This window comes from Carcharodon carcharias, chromosome 1 (genome assembly GCF_017639515.1).
Source record: "Carcharodon carcharias isolate sCarCar2 chromosome 1, sCarCar2.pri, whole genome shotgun sequence".
In the NCBI taxonomy this organism is placed as follows: domain Eukaryota; kingdom Metazoa; phylum Chordata; class Chondrichthyes; order Lamniformes; family Lamnidae; genus Carcharodon; species Carcharodon carcharias.
The window spans coordinates 208,201,810-208,221,195 of record NC_054467.1 but is presented as its reverse complement, the minus strand read 5'-3'; the positions used below and the strand labels follow the sequence as shown (position 1 = coordinate 208,221,195).

At 42.1% G+C, this 19,386-nt stretch overlaps 1 protein-coding gene across 1 annotated transcript in view; it reads left to right on the top strand.

The window, feature by feature from the left end:
* LOC121280946 (AT-rich interactive domain-containing protein 3A-like) overlaps positions 1 to 18,812 on the top strand; it is a 527,123-nt gene extending 508,311 nt beyond the window's left edge. The window contains exons 6-7 of the mRNA XM_041193419.1: positions 6,949 to 7,038; positions 18,210 to 18,812. Of these exons, the coding sequence (XP_041049353.1) occupies positions 6,949 to 7,038; positions 18,210 to 18,367 (248 nt within the window). The 3' untranslated portion in view covers positions 18,368 to 18,812. The remainder of the gene's footprint in view (positions 1 to 6,948; positions 7,039 to 18,209) is intronic.
* The last annotated feature ends 574 nt before the right edge of the window (positions 18,813 to 19,386 follow it).

Genomic DNA, 19,386 nt, shown 5'->3' with positions numbered 1-19,386 from the left:
CCCATGTGATGAGGATCACCCAAACCCACCAAACTTGTGTATCCCACTGGAAGTCAACCCAGAATTAAGAGCTGGAGATGTGGTCTCCACTTGGCAGAACTGCCTGGAGTGAGGTTCAAAGCCTGCATCCATGGCTTCCAAAGGCATGGTTCTCTAGGCAAACAATTGGAGTTGTCCCTACAGCGAGATAGTGTGCACACCACTTCAAACAAACTTTAACTGTGTGGACTTTCTGCAGCTTGGCTTGCAGGCAGTTAAGCGTGGTGACGGGTTTCCCTTTGTTTAAATAAAACAATTACAGCCACAAAAACAAAAATTACAAAGATGTGAACAAAACATGTAAAGCATTTCAAAGAAGTAAAGATTGAGAAACTTTGCTATACTGGATACATGAGGCAGAGGAAAACCCAAATAAGATAAATAAAGATTTAATAAAAGTACTATTCAAAACTTGATATACAAAACAAAAATGAAGAAAATCAGGTAAAAATGAAATGTAATAATTTGTTTTTAGGAATAAAAATTTATTTATCTTTTATGAACCATAACCTATAAAAAAGCATTATTTTTGAATTGACTGGTATCTAACCAAGATGTATGATATCAGGCCACAAAACATGATATGAAAACATTGGTGTAATTTTGGGTGATTGACAGTTTGTGAATTTTGCCCATCATACTTTCAATGTCACACAGCAAAGCAGCTATCACCTTCACTGCTACTGCCATGGCTCATTACTGTTTGCCCTGTTTCCGACCCCTCAATGGCATCTCTTCCTGATATCCTGTTTCACAATGAGGCTCCCAGTGTTGTTATTCATGTTTATAATAGAATTACATTGTATTTTGTTTCAATGCTTGTTAATAAGATATTATCAGTGCAGGTAACAACAACAGTCTGCATTTATATATTGTCTTTAATGTAGTTAAAGTTCCCAAGACACTTCACAGGAGCTTTATCAAACAAAACTTGGCACAGAAGCACACATGGAGATATTAGGACAGGTGGCCAAAAGCTTGGTTAGAGAGATACATTTTAAGGCGTGAATGGTGGAGAAGATTAGGGAGAGAATTCTAGCGTTTAGTACTCAGGCAGTTGAAGGTACAGGTGCCATTGGTGGAGCAATTAAAACCAAGGGTGTGCAAGAGGCCAGAATTAGAAGTGTCCAGAAATCTCAAGTGATTGTAAGGTGGTTACAGAGATGTTAGTGGGGTGGAGGATGGGATGTTATGAGGCCACGGATGGGTTTGAAAACAAGGATGATCATTATAATTATTTCAAATTGAGGTGTTTCCAGACCCAGAGTCAATCTAGATCATTGTGCACAGAGGTAATGCATAAATGTGATATGGCCAGAGTTAGGATATGGGCAGCAGAGTTTTGGTTGAGGTCAAGTTTATGGAAGGGGGAAGATGATATATGGCTCAATGAATTTATTGAACTTGGTTTTTGTTCAACTGATTAAGACAATTTTCATTTCCAAAAGGTAACTCTTAATACGCAGAGAGGTGGACTTTGAAAGATGTACGAAGATTAAGGACTCTAATGTATGCAGTCAGTATGCTTTTAGTTGAATAAGAGGCATTACATGGCTGTGATTCCACAAAATTATTTGGGGTAAGCGGAGGAGAACATCTAATGAATAGCAAGCCTAATTAGATTCAATATAAGCAGTAAAAAATACAGGTAAAAATCAAAGATAAAGGTACAGATTGGGAAGAAAAAGTAAATTGCAGCAGATGAAGAGGAAACTAGTCCATCAAATTGGAAAGAGAAATTGACAGATGTAGTAGTACACAAAATATAGGCCATGTTCATAGAGGAGATGATTACTATAGAGAATAGACATGTTTCAACAGGAAGTAAAGAGCATGTAACAAAAAAACTGACATTCCTTGGATGAGTAGAGAAACCAGACTTAAAATGAAACCACACATTTTAAAAATTTGCAGGACGATGGGGAAAATGTGAGGAGTGGAACTAGCTGAGTTACTCTTACAGAGAGCCAACATGGAAGTGATAGGCAGGATGGCCTCCTCCTGTGCTGTAGCCATTCTATAATTCTATGATCCTATGAAAATATCTAGAGGTAATGATACAAAATAAAATCAAGGGGAGAATAGAATATAAGGTGGAAACAAGAAAGATTGGAGGGGAAATGGAGGCATGAGAAAAAGCCCTGCAGTTAATAAAGTGAACAATGAAGAAAATTTAAGGCAAATAAAACTGTAAAAGCATTCTTAAAGAAAGTTTAAGATGGGTTGGAGATGAAAAAGGAAATCTCATGTTGAGTGAAGGTGGAGATACAAAATGGGTACTTTGCTTCATTTTTTACACAAGAAGGTGATAATGGAAATGAAAGGGTATAAAAGGAGATTACACAATTGGATAGATTAATTATAGGGAAATAAAGGGAAGCAGCACTGAACAACATTGTGGAATGCAACTTGAAAAAGGGCATTGGGCCCTGATGACATACACTCAAGAAGGAGAATCAGGGAGAAATTGAGACAGCTTGAACTGGGTAACTATAAACCAATCAATTGAACCTTGCTATGGGAAAATAAAAAATAATGTCTATTTATTTAATGCCTGTCATATCTTTAGATTGTCCCAGAGGTTTTCCTCATAGCTCAGACCCTCAACACTAGGGATCAACTTTGTTGTCAATAATTTTCAACTTTGCAGTAAAGCAATTGCTTAGAGATTTTAGCCTTCAGTTTGATGCCACTTCTCCTTTTTCATTATACTTTAAAAAAAATTCTAAGATGTGTGCATTTTTGTTCTTCAACATACGAGGGTTGTGATCTGAGGACTCTACAATGCACTAAAGAAGCTTGCAGCATGTCTGTTACTTTAAAGGCTTATTATCTAACTTTCCCCTATCTTATGCTGCATGTGATACCCTCAGCCTTTCTTCAGCCTTTTTTTCTGCTCTTCCTGGCAGATATTGTATTTGCATTTATCTTTTAAATTTATGAGGCAGGTTGAGTGATGTTAAAAACAAAAAACTGCGAATGCTGGAAATCCAAAACAAAAACAGAATTACTTGGAAAAACTCAGCAGGTTTGGCAGCATCAGGGGAGAAGAAAAAAGTTGACGTTTCGAGTCCTCATGACCCTTCAACAGAACTGAGTGAATCTAAGGAGAGGGGTGAAATATAAGCTGGTTTAAGGGGGGGCAGGGAGAGAAAAGTGGGGGGGGGCAGTGTGGTTGTAGGGACAAGCAAGCAGTGATAGGAGCAGATAATCAAAAGATGTCACAGACAAAAGAACACAGAGGTGTTGAAGGAGGTGATATTATCTAAACGAATGTGCTAATTAAGAATGGATGGCAGGACACACAAAGTACAGCTCTAGTGGGGGTTGGCTGGAATAAGACTAACCGGGCATAAAAGGTATAGATTTAAAAATAATAGAAATAGGTGGGAAAAGAAAAATCTATATAAATTATTGGAAAAAACAAAAGGGAGGGAGAAGAAACGGAAAGGGGGTGGGATGGAGGAGGGAGTTCAAGATCTAAAGTTGTTGAATTCAATATTCACTCCGGAAGGCTGTAAAGTGCCTAGTCAGAAGATGAGATGCTGTTCCTCCAGTTTGCGTTGGGCTTCACTGGAGCAATGCAGCAAGCCAAGGACAGACATGTGAGCAAGAGAGCAGGGTAGAGTGTTAAAATGGCAAGCGACAGGCAGGTTTGGGTCTCTCTTGCGGACAGACTGCGGGTGTTCTGCAAAGCAGTCGCCCAGTTTGCGCTTGGTCTCTCCAATGTAGAGGAGACCGCATTGGGAGCAACGAATGCAGTAGACTAAGTTGGGGGAAATGCAAGTGAAAGGCTGCTTCACTTGAAAGGAGTGTTTGGGCCTTTGGACGGTGAGGAGAGAGGAAGTGAAGGGGCAGGTGTTGCATCTTTTGCGTTTGCATGGGGAGGTGCCGTAGGTGGGGGGTTGAGGAGTAGGGGGTGATGGAGGAGTGGACCAGGGTGTCCTGGAGGGAACGATCCCTACGGAATGCCGCCAGGGTGGGTGAAGGGAAGAAGTGTTTGGTGGTGGCATCATGCTGGAGTTGGCTGAAATGGTGGAGGATTATCCTTTGAATGCGGAGGCTGGTGGGGTGATAAGTGAGGACAAGGGGGACCCTATCATGTTTCTGGGAGGGAGCAGAAGGCGTGAGGGCGGATGCGCGGGAGATGGGATGGACACGGTTGAGGGCCCTGTCAACGACTGTGGGTGAAAAACCTCAGTTAAGGAAGAAGGAGGACTTGTCAGAGGAACTGTTTTTGAAGGTAGCATCATCAGACAGATGCAACGGAGGCGAAGGAATTGAGAAAATGGGATGGAGTCCTTACAGGAAGCGGGGTGTGAGGAGCTGTAGTCGAGGTAGCTGTGGGAGTCGGTAGGCTTTTAATAGATATTGGCAGGTTGAGTGATGTTTCCTGTTGTACCTGGAAGCATCCGGTGTAGAAGTTGGCACTGTAATCACCCTCACTTCTTCTGAACTTACTGGATCTGGTATGAGGAAGAAGAAAATTTTTCATGGAGCAAGTTACTATGATCTGTAATGCACTGTCTTAAAAGGTAGTGGAAGAAGATTCAATAGTAATTTTCAAAAGAGAATTGGATAACTACTTGAAAGGAAGAAAATAACAGGATTCATAGCTCTTTCAAAGAACCGACACAAGCATTGTAGGCCAAATGGCCTCCTGTTTTGTAAGATTCTATGATTTTAACTATACTTGGTCTAAGGTTGGATCCCTAACCATAACACAAACTTCGTACATGCTATTCAATTGTTAAGATCCAGATAAGTAACACACCAGTGGTACAAATATTGCTTAGTACCGAGTCCTAAAACCTACAGTCTGAAAAAATCTAGGCTGTGGTCTCCTGCTGTTCCTAATGCTTCTTCCTCTAGCAACAGGATGTTTCACGTAACACCTATACTACAGAATTCACCAAAAGACTAGATCAGGCTTGTCCAACCTTTTCACTTGGAGAGGATACATTTCCATTTTTGTCTCGCTCAAAGGGCTGATGAGCAAATTTCAGAAAGATAGGGTTTGGCACAATATTAAACATGAATTTCAAAATAAAGTGGAGGTATGAATAAAAGAAACAACTTGCTGAGCAAAAATAAAGCAATGTCAAAGCAATAAATTGATAATTAAAAAAGAGTAATAAATAAAGATCACCATTAGAGTGCGAGAGGAACAGAGTCTGTTTTTCTGGCTCACTCCCAGTCTCTTGATGCTCACTCACTCACCCTCACCCGCCGTGTGAGTGGATGCGTTTGTGTGTGGGGTTAAGGGTAAATGGGAATCCTGAAACTGCAAGTGAGCCAGACACATAAACATACTCCTAGACTCACTCACTCACTCACTCTCTCTCTCTCCCACACTCTCTCATTCTCTCTCTCCCATATTCATTCTCTCTCTCATACTCACTCATTCTCTCTCCCACACACATTCACTCCTCCATGCTCACACACACTTTCCCCACACTCACACACTCACTCCCCCACTCACTCCCACACTCAGTCAAACAATCACTCCCTCAGTCATTCACTCACTCTCCCTCACTCCTCCACACTCACACTCCTTCACTCAGTCACTAACTCACTCATCTGCCCTGTCTCCCCTATACCCCTAGACAGTGAGTCTTTTCATCTTCACCATGCACCCATCCAGTCTCTCCCTCCCCCACCCGGCCCGGCATGGCAGCATCTCTCTCTTTTCCCCTCCTCACCATCACCTTTTCCAGAGCCCACTCGCTGCCGCCAGTGTTATTGTCCTCCAATCACAGACTACTTCTCTCCTGCATTTGCTACTGATAGGCTCACTTGTGAGCCTATCAGCAGCAAACGCGGGAGAGGAACAGTCTATGATTGGAGGAGCAGTTTCTTTCAGAATCCTCCTCTGCACTTACTGGCATTTTGAAAACTATCTCCAGGGGCCTCATTAGGGGGCTTCACGGGCCACATCTGGACCTCGGGCTGCACGTTGGACAAGTCTGGACTAGATCTACTCACAGTTTGAACTCAGCAGAATTCCTGGTGTGCTTGTCTCTGCTTCAGTTATAACACAATTGATGTGATGTATGAATCAAGTACATTCTGAGGAAATTTACAAGTTTATTTTAATTGTTGCTCAACAACCAGTTAACAAGAAAAACACTGTTGATGTTGGATCAGTGTGTTACACCTGATTACCTAAGGAATAATTTTGGTGGTTTGAACAAATGTTAGTGCCATTCCATCATCTATGCTGAACCAAGTTATTACTTTTTAATCACAATTAGTGTACGCACCAATTCTAATGCTAGGAGCAATTTCATCTCTCAACAGAAGTACCAGGATGTCTGGCATAGAAAATAGAAATTATCACACTGGTGGAGTGGATAACACTTTTTTGAGGTGGGGATTTAGGTCTGTTATTGGGCAGAGTAGAGGGAGCTTTAGTCTTTACTCCATTATTCCATACGCCTATTTGTAAAGCGCCATGGGATATTGGTTACATTAGAGGCGCTATATAAATGCAAATTATTCTTTCTATTGCTGTTGCGTCTAACTCATTATATCTGGAAAGCTGGGTGAAAACCATGATGTGGGACACCACCAAGGTCTAAATGAGGAGGAGAAATTCAGAACAAGTGATTAGATGGCAACCACTCCCCAAACTTTGTTTTTAAAAGCTTGTGGAATATAGGCGAAAGACTGAACAAGGTAAAGAATTCCACTAATTGGGCCCAATTTCACCTTAATAAAGAACAGTTCCAGGCAAGTATGGAGGGGAAAGAAAAACACTTGTGTTATTTGTTAAGAGAAACTTAGTTATCAAATATCCCAGTGCTGTCAGGTCCCAGGAGTCAGCTTATCATCTCTAGTTTACTCTCTCAGCTATCTTGCTTTTTGGCACTCATATTGGTATTTTCTTCTTCTTGCTTTCCCCAGCAGATGACAGACAAGAAACTGCATTGAACCTGTCTACAAATGGCATTAGCAGCATCAACATGTCAATAGAAATAAATGGAGTTGTCTACACAGGTAAATAGAAGGCTGTTTTCCAATGTAATTGCAAGCAGGAAATCCAATAACTTATAGCAGTGCAGTGGCGTTAAGTTCTATACACAATTTGATGTCTTTACTATAAAATCCATTCTAATGAAGTGGCAGTCCGATGCAGTTAAAAAAGTTAAATATCTTGAAATTGCCCTTGTTGATTTGTGGTCGATTGTACTCATTGTCTTAGATTGAGAAACAGACTGCTGAATCTAGACTGTGTCGTTGAGCTGAGGGTTTAATTACCACTGTATAAGCCCTGGCAGTTCAGAGCCCTCTCTGCTGTGTTCACTTGCCCTTTAATTCAAACCCACTGCTCAGAGAACAAATGGAAACATGGATGTAAATAGGATTGGATAGGGAGGTAGGGAGATGGAATGGAAGTAGAGATAGGACAGGGATACTTATGAAGGAATGTTGTGCTAAATATTGAAGCAAATAAGAATAAAATACTACAGCTAGGATAGCTGTTGGGAACAACACATAACAGGAATCTTAACCATAAAAATAAGTAGCATGTGGAAATTAGTGACAAATTCACCATCTTCCATAGCTTGAGGCACAATCTTACACTTTGAAGCCCGTATTAAGTAGCCTGAGTCCATGCTAACCACAATTTACTGTTTATAGACCCTATTTATAGTCCCAGTGATTCTGCAAAGTGTTAAGACATGCGGGTGCTTACCTTACTTATATTGCAAAATAGATTCTAGCATCAGTTGTAACATTGCAGCTTTTGTGCATCCTCCAGATTGCACATGGGTAGCCACCTAAAGGCTGTGATTGTGGATTTGAGGTAATTGTATCCATACAACTTTGTCTTAACTGTCATTTTCATTTTGGTGAATAGCATATTTTCTGACACCTATGTCCTTGCTGGCCTGTATAGATGAGTAGAAAGCTCAGAGGTCACATAAAGAGCAGCCATTGACATTTGCCATGAGTGGCACTTTGCCACCAACTTTGACACAGAGCATGTATCGACAGCAAGCATTTTTCTTTTGTGATACTTCCATTGTACAAACCAGGAAAATGGGTGAGTGTTGACAGGCAGAAGACCCACCCTGGCATCGCTAAGAGGAAAATCTAGCTCCCAGTTTCTTGTTTGTGCCCCTATGACAACTGAAAATTATATATAGTAATACCACTACTAAGCTCCCATCTGCCAGCAGCATCAGAGGGACTGAAAGAGTTCACTCCACTGTTGCTGGTTCTGATCTAGCTTGGCATCTTCATGCACCTGTACCCCTTTCTATGACAAGTCAGTCATAACATAGTCCATCAGCACATCCTTGGTTTCCCTCTGCATCTTGTTCCATGTAACTCAAGCTTCAAACCATATTCTTATACCATCATTGATTCTTTACAGTGGAAAGACAATCAGGCATTTTAGCTTTAGAACCATGAACTATTGTAACTGCTTGGAATTCTAAATATGCTTGAAGGTTAAAGATTTATGAGTTGATAATTGATTAAACCACAACAACTTGTTGAGTTTGGAGGTGTAAAACTCCTGTAAATCAGAAGACTGACAATGTTATCTAGAATCTTGTCTTGATCTGAGGCCACTTTGTTTTCATACTCTGCAGCCTGACTCATCCCAACCTTCAGTAAAATCTTTAATGCCTTTTAAAATAAACTTGTGGCAGAACATATTGGGGGAGTAGCAGATTTAAAAGGACGCTGCAGGACTAGTATCTCCAGTGGCTACGACACCACCAGAGTAACCATAATATTAGTATAACCCCATTTTTAATACACCTAGTGCTACCATAATTTGGTCAGAAAACAATCAGTCGATCTAAACCGTGCCCCCCACCCCCCCACCCGCCCCCTTCCAGAACAGCTATCAGTTTTGTTTATTTATTTTATTCATTTATGCAATGTGGTCATTACTGGCAAGGCCGAAGTTTGTTGCCCATCCCTAATTACCCATGAGAAGGTGGTGGTGAGTTGCCTTCTTCAACCACCGCATCCATTTGGTGCATGACCTGGAGAGAAACTTACAGGGGGTGGTGTTCCCATGCACTTGCTGTCCTTGTTCTTCTAAGTGGTAGAGATCACAAGTTTGGGAGGTAGTGTTGAAAGAGCATTGGTGAGTCGCTGTAGTGCATCTTCAACTTGCTATATACTGCTACCACTGTTCATTAATAGTTGGGGGAGTGAAGGGTTAGGGTGGTGAATGCAGTGCTAATCAAATGGGCTACTTTGTCCTGGCTGGTGTCAAGCTGGAGCTATGCTCACCTGGGCAAGTAGAGAGTATTTCATCACACTTCTAACTTGGCTTCGTGGACAATGGAAATCTTCCATCACAGAATACCCAACCTCTGACCTTGTTCTTGCAGCCACTGTTCAGTTAAATTTCTAGTCATTGGTGACCCTCATTGGTGTGGGGTTCAATGATGGTGTGCCATTGAATGCCAGGGGAGATGGTCAGATTCTTTCTTGTTGGAGATGGTCATTGCCTAGCTATTGTGTGGCAGCAATGTTTCTTGCCACTTCTCAGCCCAAGCTTGCATGTTGTCCAGGTCTTGCTACATTCAGGCCTGGGCTGCCTTCTTATCTAAGATAATGGAACTGAACTCTGTGCGATCATCAGTGAACATTCCTAATTCTGCTGTTATGTTGGAGGGAAGGTCTTTGATGAAGTAGCTAAAGGTGGTCGTGCCTAGGACACAACCCTGAGAAACTCCTGCAGTGATGTTTTGGGACTGAGATTATTGGCCCCCAACAACCACAACCACCTTCCTTTATGCTAGGCATGACTCCAGCCAGCGGAGAGTTTTCCCCGATCCCTATTGAATTCAGTTTTACTCAGGATCCTTGATGCTACACTCGGTCACCTTAAGAATAGAACTTAGCTCTTTCATTTTGCCCATGTTTGGATGAAGGTTGCAATGAGGTCAGCAGTTAAGTGGTCATGGGGGATTCCAGACAGAGCAAACTGAAGTTACTGGTGAGTAAATGTTGCTTGATATCACTGTTAACCTTCCATCTCTCTGTCGATGATTGAGAGTAGACTGATGGGGCATTAATTGGTCAGATTGGCTTTATTGCTTTTTGTGGACAGGCCATTCCTTTCAGTTTTCTACATTGTCAGGCAGATGCCAATGTTGCAGCTGTGGTGGAACAGCTTAGCTAGAAATGTGGCTTCTTCTGGAGCTCAAGTTTTTAACGTTTTTAACGGATGCTGTCAAGACTTTTAGCATTTATTGTTTCCAAAGCGTTCAGCCATTTCTTCAATCACATGGAGCAAATGGATTTGGCTGAAGACAGGCATATTTAGTGGTGGGTACTGCAGAATGAGGCTGAGATGGATCATCCACTCAATACCTCTGGCTGAAGATGGTTACAATCAATTCAGCCTTTCTTTTGCACTCAGTTTCTGGGCTGCACGCCATTGTTGAAGATGAGGATGTTCATAGACACTCCTCTTCCAGTTATTTGTTTGATTGTCCACCACCATTCACAACTGGATGTGGCAAGATTGCAGAGCTTTGAGCTGATCTGTTGGTGTACAATGAGAGCCATGCTGCCACAAGAACCATCACTAAACAGATCATTAGCATTCTCAAGCAATGGTTTGGCTGCTGGGACTGCTCAGGGGGAGCCTACAATACTCACCTGAGCATGTATTCAAGTTCATGGTTGTCTGCTGCATCCTCCACAACCTCGCTATTATGAAGCAATAGCCATTGACACCAGGTTTGTGGAGACCATCTTGGGGGGAGGAGAAGGTATCTGGGACAGCTGAACCCCAGACAAGCTATACAGGAGCATTTATTGAGATTCTGGTACCTTTCGGACTAGTTCTTTCTGCACCTTGGTTCAATATTCCACACCTTCCCATCCATCTCATACATTGCATCACAGCATTCTCTAGGCCTTTATTGAAAGAGAGATGGAGTATAAAAGTAGATAAGTCTTACTACAGCCTTACGTGGTATTGGTGAGATCATACCTGGAATACTGTGCACAGTTTTGGTCTCCTTACTTAAGGAAATATATACTTGCATTGGGAGTGATTCAGAGAAGATTCACTAGGTTGATTCCTGGGATGACGGGGTTGGCTTATGAGGAAAGGTTGAGCAGGTTGGCTCTATACACATTGAAGTTTAGAAGAATGAGAGGTGATCTTATTGAAACATTTATGATTCTGAGGGTAGTTTTCTTTGGTGCAGGGTAGATGCTGAGAGGATGCTTCCTCTCGTGGAGAAATCTGGGACTAGGAGAGACAATTTAAAAATAAGTGGTCTCCCATTTAAGAAGGGGATGACAAGGAATTTCTTCTCTCAGGGGGTTGCTAGTCTTTGGAATTCTCTTCCCCAGAGAGCAGTGGAGGCTGGGACATTGAGCATGTTCAAGGTTGACTCATGCACTAGAACACCTAGATGCCTTTGCACCTCGGAATTCTGCAGTCATTCTTCATTTAAGTAGTACTCTGCTTTTTTTATTCTTCCTGCCAAATTAAACATCTTCACATTTTCCCACATTATACTCCATCTGCCAGATTTTTACCCACTCACTCAATCTATCTATGTGCCACCTCTTTATGTCCCCTTCTTAACATACTTTCCTACCTATCTTTGTATCATCTGTAAATTTAGCTATCATGCTTTTGCTCCCCTTGTCTAAGTCATTGATATTAAGTGGAACAATTTGAGGCCTCAGCACAGACCCCTGCAGGACTCTACCTGTCACATCCTGCCAAGGATGTCACTGAATGGCTGCAGGACGTTCTGAAGGGCAAGGATATCCAGCCAGAGGCTGTGGTTCATATCAGTACGAACGACATAGTTAAAAAGAAGGATGAGGTCCTGCAAGCAGAATATAGGGAGCTGAGAAATAAGTTTAAAGTTAAATAGACCGGATGAAAGCATGGCTGGAGAGATGGGGCAGAATATCACACTCGACATGCGGGCTCGTGCCTGACACACCCGAGTGTAAAATGACGCGTGATGACATTGGGCTTGTCCTGACATCATCGCCCACTTGCGCGATATTTTGTCTAGCGGACGCACGCCAGAGTTGGCTGCACGCCTGCCGATCATTGAACGGCTTATTAAGGCCATCAACAAGCTAATTAAAATCAAAATTATGCTGCCCGTCCAACCTTACGGTTGGTGGGCAAACGAAAAGGCAAAGTAGCCTTTACTTTTTTTAGGAAACCTCATCCACGAGTGGGATGAGGTCTCCTGAAGCAAATAAACATTAACTAAAGACTTTATTTTTGAATTAAAAACATGTGTCAGCTCATGTGACGGACTCACATGAGGAGACATTTTAAAAAAATTTTAACTGGCTTTATTAATTTTTTAAAAAAGCACTTCAATCTCCCTGAGGCAGCTCCATGCACCTTTTTGTGTGCATACGTGAACTGCACGCCAGGCCTACCTTCCTTCCTCCCCCCCGCCTGCACAGGTAATGCTCAGTGCTGCCGCTTGTGATCCATGCAGGGTAGGCCTTAATTGGCCCCACCTGCCCCGACATGAAATCGCGAAGCGGAGCCAATCGTGAGCGGCGGTTGGCTTCCTGACCACCCACACCCGCTTCCTCCGAGCCCGCCCGACGAGGGAAAATTTCTGGCCATGGTTTAGGGATTCTGATGCCTGAGGCATTGGGATTGGACCAATTCTAGGGAAGAAGGGATCTATACAAGTTGGGCAAGCTGCACCCCGGAAGAATGAAGGAATGAAAGACAGAAAAGTAGAAAGCAAAAATGGAAGGCAGAGGAAATGGTCTAGCAGCAAATAGGGCCATAGCACAAAAAGAGATGAGTAAAAATATAAGTCTAAAGGCACTGTATCTGAATACACGGAGCATTCGCAACAAGGTAGATGCATTAACAGCACAAATAGATGTAAACAGGTTTGATATGATTGTGGTTACAGAGACATGGCTGCAGGGTGACCAAGGCTGGGAACTGAATATCCAAGAGTATTTGATATTTAGGAAGGTCAGGCAAAAAGGAAAAGGAGGTGGTGTGGCATTGTTAGTTAAAGATAAAATCAGTGCAATAGCGAGAGAGGATATTGGCTCAGAAAATCTAAATGTAGAATCAGTCTGAGTGGAGCTAAGAAACAACAACGGGCGGAAAACATTAGTGGGAGTTGTCTATAGACCCCCAAACAGTAGTGGTAAGGTAGGGAGCAGTATTAAAAAAGAAATTAGAGGGCATTTAATAAGAGTGTTATTGGCAATCATGGGTAACTTTAATCTACATATAGACTGTGTAAACCAAATTAGCAATAACACTGTGATGAATATATTCCTGGAGTGTGTATGAGTGTGTTTTTAGACCAGTATGTCGAGGAACCAACTAGGGAACAGGCTATCCTAGATTTGGTTTTGTGCAGTGAGAAGGGGTTAATTAATAATCTTGTTGTGTGGGAACAGTGACCATAACATGATACAATTCTTCCTTAGGTTGAAAAGTGAAGTAGTCCAATCCGAAACTAGGGTCCTAAATCTAAACAAAGGAAATTACGAAGGTATGAGGTGTGAGTTGGCTAAGATAGATTGGGAACTTCATTAAAAGGCATGACGGTGGATAGGCAATGAGTAATATTTAAGGAACGAATGTATGCATTGCAATAGTTATATATTCCTTTCTGGCACAAAAATACAACAGGAAAAGTGGCCCAACCATAGCTAAAAAATAAATTAAGGATAGTATTAGATCCAAAGATGAATCATATAAAGTTGCTGGAAAAACAGGCTAGCCTGAGGATTGGGAGCTGTTTGGAATTCAGCAAAGGAGGACCAAGAGATTGATTAAGAGGGGAAAAAGAATATGAGATAAACTTGAAAGGAACATAAAAGTGAACTGTAAAAGCTCCTATAAGTATGTAAAAAGAAAAAAGATTAGTGAAGACAAATGTAGGTCTCTTACAGTCGGAAACAGGAGAATTTATAATAGAGAACAAGGAAATGGCAGAGCAATTAAACAACTACTTTCATTCTGTGTTCACACAGAATGACACAAATAATTTCCCAGAAATAATAGGGAACCAAAGGCCTAGTGAGAAGGAGGAATCAAAAGAAATTAGTAATATAAAACAATAGTGCTGGAAAAATTAGTGGGACTGAAAGCTGATAAATGCCCAGGGCCTTATAATCTACATCCCAGGGTACTAAAGGAGGTGAGCATGGAAATAGTGGATGCGTTGGTTGTCATCTTCCAAAATTCTGTAGATTCTGGAACAGTCCCAGCAGTTTGGAGGGTGGCAAATGTAACCCCACTACTTAAAAAAGGAGGGATGGAAAAAACAGGGTATTACAGACTGTTAGCCTAACATCAGTAGTAGGGAAAATACTAGAGTCTATTATAAAGGATGTGATAACAGGACATTTAGAAAATATCAGCGGGATTGGATAAAGTCAACATGGATTTGTGAAAAGGAAATCACATTTGACAAACCTACTGGAGTTTTTTGAGGACATAACTAACAGAATAGATAAGGGAGAACCAACTGATGTGGTGTATTTGGATTTTCAGAAAGCTTTTCATAAAGTCCCACATAAGAGGTTAGTGTGCAAAATTAAAGCACATGGGACTGGGGTTAATATATTGGCATGGATTGAAAATTGGTTAGCAAACAGGAAACAGAGAGTAGGAATAAATGGGTCTTTTTCAGAATGGCACGTGGTTACCACAGGGATCAGTGCTTGGGCTCCAGCTATTCACAATTTTTATCAATGATTTGGATGAGGGAACCAAATGTAATATTTCTAAGTTTGCTGACAACACAAAACTAGGTGGGAATGTGAGTGGTGAGGCGGACATTAAGAGGCTTCAAGGCTAGGTCAACTTGTCACTCACACAAGTTGAATGAGTGAGCAAAAACATGGCAGATGCAGTATAATTGAAGAAGTGTGAAGTTATCCACTTTGGTAGGAAAAACAGAATGGCAGAGTATTAATTAAATGGTGATGGATTGGGAAATGTTGATGTACAAAGAGTCCTTGGGTGTCCTTGTACACCAATGAATGAAAACAAGCATGCAGGCACAGAAAGCAGTTAAGAAGGTTATGTTGGCCTTCATTGCGAGAGGATTTGAGCACAGGCGCAGGGATGTCTTACTGCAGCTATACAGGACTTTGGTAAGACAACACCTGGAGTATTGTGTGCAGTTGTGGTCTTCTTACCTAAGAAAGGCTATACTTGCCATAGAGGGAATGCAGCATAAGTTCACCAGACTAATTCTTGGGATGGCAGGATTGTCGTATGAGGAGAGATTGGGTCTGAGTTCACTGGAGTTTAGAAGAATGAGAAGGGATCCCATTGAAATGTATAAAATTCTGACAGGGCTGAACAGACTCAATGCAGGGATAATGTTTCCTCTGGCTGGGAGGTCTCGAACAAGGGATCACAGTCTCAGGATATGGGGTGGGCCATTTAGGACTGAGATGAGGAGAAACCTCTTCACTTAGATGGCGGTGAACCTGTAGAATTCTCTACCACAGAAGGCTGTGGAGGCTGAGTCACTGAATATATTTAAGAAGGAAATAGATTTCTAGTCTCTAAAGGCACCAAGGAGTATGGGGAGAGAGTGGGAGTGTGGCATTGAGGTAGAGTATTAGCCATGAACATATTAAAAGGTGGAGTAGGCTCGAAGGGCCAAGTGACCTACTTCTGCTTCTATTTTTCTATGTTTCTATGTTTCTTATAACTCAGCTGTTTAAGTCCAGGAATCCACTTCATAATATGGACACCACACTTATAAAAGAAAATACTGTAAAATGGAGGATTTTGCTGTCAAAATGCATTTGGCAGTATTCACACAAGACCAGATAGTCATGAATTTACATTTACAACATTTAAGTCCTATACAAAAGACAATTGTTTACCCTATGAAATCAAGGACCAAATCTTCAGGTCTCTGACTATCAGAGACCGGACACATGACTGGAGATGCGCATCCTGGCACGCTGACCTACATGGGAATTGCCCTGGAAGTTTCAGCTTCTGATGGACAATTCCCCTGCTCTCTGGGACCCTCCATGTACGTCTCTAAAGCTGAGGGCAAGTGGAAGACTTGGATCAGCTCCGTGGTATTTACCTCATTAGATACCCAAGAAATGTTATACAAGTTAAAACCTAGCCTAATATCCGTGAAACTACACAACTGACCCCCCCAATCACCCCCTGACCTCCCAACTACCCCTAACCACCCGAGTACCCCCTGAACACCCAACTATCCCCAACCACCCAACTAGCCCCCAATTGGACTCCCCCAACATCCTGACTCCGCCTCTTGACATGACCCGACATGACTAACCTGCCATGACCAGACCCAACCACGCCACCCCCCGACCTGACCAGACCTTGAGCACCTGACTACACCGTGACCCAACCTGACTACACCATCTACCCCCCTGCCAATGATTCCCCAGCCTGACCTAACTACCCTCTGAACACCCGATTAACTCCTGACCTGACCCGACTACCTCCCCCACCCAACCCAACTACGCCCCCGACAAGATCCGACCAAACTCCCAACAACATGTCTACACTTCGGACCATATGACTACCCCAACCAAACCACCCATGCCACCCGACCTGACTACCCCACCATCACCCCGACCCGACTGCCCAAACACTCTACCCTCTACCCATGAACCTACCTCACCCACCAATCCACTTACCCTGGACTGAGATGAGGAGAAATTACTTCACTCAAAGCGTCGTGAATCTTTGGACCAGAGAGTTGTGGTTGATCCATCATTGAATACGTTTAAGGCTGAGATAGACAGATTTTTGGACTTTCCCTAAAAGATATGGGGACCGGGCAGGAAAGTGGAGTTGGAGCCCATAATCAGCCACGATTGTATTGAATGGTGGAGCAGGCTCGATGGGCTATTTGGTCTACTCCTGCTCCTATTTCTTGTGTTCTTGTGTGTCCTTGAGTACCTTGCTCACCTTCTTAGCCACTCACCCACTTACCTATCTCACTCACCTACCCCCCTACTCGCTTACCCACCTAGCCATTCACTCACTCATCAATTCACTAACATTCTGTTAACTGGACCTTTAACTTACTATACGGCGGCTAGCGCCATAAAAGGGGATGTGTCCTACCTTCCCCAACTCTACTCCACTGCGATGGAGTTCCCCGAAGGAAGCTGTGCTGCACATTTCTGTGAAAGCCGGGCTCAGAAGATCCCGGTAGGAATGCTCAGCATCGTCGGGTTGGGGGAAATTTTGAGCGCAGCTGTTCGGAAGATCCAGGCCCAAGTTTATTGTGCAGTTATACACGTCAGTGGTAATAAACTGTGATTTACATGTAAAAATTATATTGCTGTTTATTGCCCACAGTAACAAGCTAATTAAGCAGGAGTGCATCACACGGGCACCTTCGCCGATTTCATGCAACATAAACTTGATTCTGGTATCAGAACATGAGTTGACTGCTCAGCCCCTCAAACCTGTTCTGCCATTCTATTATATCATAGTTGATCTGTACCTCAACTATATTTACTTGTCCTGGTTCTATATGCATTGACGCCCTTTTCTAACAAAAATTTATCAGTTCCGTCTGGGTAATTTCAATCGATCTAGCATCCACAGCCTTTTTGAGAAGAGAGTTCCAGATTTCCTCCCGTACTTGTGCAAAAACTGCTTCCTAATTTCACTCTCAAATGACCTAGCTCTAATTTCAAAGATTGAGACCCCTTGTTCGGGATTTCTCCCTGCCAGACAAAATAGCTTATCTGTACTTATCAAATTCTGTTGTCATATTAAAAACCTCTATTAGACCTCCCCACTTCCACCTGCCATCAATACAATTTTGAAAGGTCCCTGTAAATGGTTGAAACAGGCCAGAACCTGAGTAAGCATATACTGCATTTGATTGGAATTTTCAGTTACAAATAGGTGGAGGAGGTATCAGGCACACAAGACTCATCTCTCCCAGGTTGCTAACTGGTTTTTAAATAGGCAGCTGAAGCTTTTTAATTTTAGCACCGCGTGACACCAACAATTGAAACATTTGAGCCCCCCCCCCACCCCCCAACTTGTATTAGATTAGAAAATAGAATGGGGCCACCTATCTGCTGGCATATGTTTATATACATGTGCGTTCGTGTGTATGCACATGTGTTTATTCGTATCAAGTAGCAATTTCTTTGCATTACTAACTTTTATTTTTCTTCAGGGGTTCTCTTCGCACGAAGGCCAATCATTCCCGTGATGTCCGGCAGCAACGGGAATAGCAGCAGCTCTCAGGGCATGCCTAGTCCGGCATTAGCAGCACAAGCCCAGCCTTCCTCTTCCTCATCTCATATTCACACTCCGACCAGTTCTGCACCTTGAAGCCTCGACGATATACAGGAGACCACATGAGACAGTCCCTGAAGACTCTGGTGTTTTTTTGAGTGTTTTTTTTTTGCAAGGAAAGTTTGCAATGAGAATATTGATAACTTTGCAGGTGAAGTGATGGAAAAAACTCAATCATGCATGAGGGTCACATTTACTATATTGTACAGTTAATCACTGTTGGACTGGACTCCATTCAATTTTTGTGAAAGAAAAACAAAATCAGTGATTTTAACTTTGCGTAAATCTGTTGCTTTCTGTAAGTGGGTTGACACTTATATTTTTAAATGGACATCCACACGACCATAGACTCTTCAATGAAGATGGTGATGAGATTCAGGATGACCATTTTGATTGGACGCACTTGTCCGTGTGTAACTGGTTTTGGTGTGTTCTGCAGAAAGGTTCAATTTTTGGAAGATTTATTAGGTGTGGCCAAAAAGAAGGGAAAAAAAGAAAAAAAAAAGTTATCGATTCATCATATTTACATCTTAATAATGTTTCATGATCGAGGGGGATTGATTACTTTGTTTCAACAATCAGTTGTTTTCAGGAAAAAAAAAAATACCATATACTGTAACTCAGCTTTTACCAAAGAAAGGAATAATTTATCAGGATATATGGCATCATATCACAGGGCTGAATTTAACAATGAAATAAATATAAAATTAAATATAAAAGAAAGAATGAACATATAACAATATTGACGAAAGGGAACAGTTTTTAAATGGGCTGACTTAACACAGTATATTTATAGTGTTTTGTGTGAATGACATTGAATCATTAGAGGAAGTTGAATCTTTGTAAGACCACAAGAGAGAGAAAACAGCTTAGGGATTGTTCATATGGTACTGGACCTCGAAAGGAAATTGCCATATCAGGCAAGAATCTTGGGAATACATCTGGGGCCTGACCTTTTACAAAGCTACAACTGTGTTACAGGGATCAATTCTGTCTTATCATCCATGTCCTGTTGTTCACAATGATGGCTGCACGTCTGTCCCTGTGCAGCGATA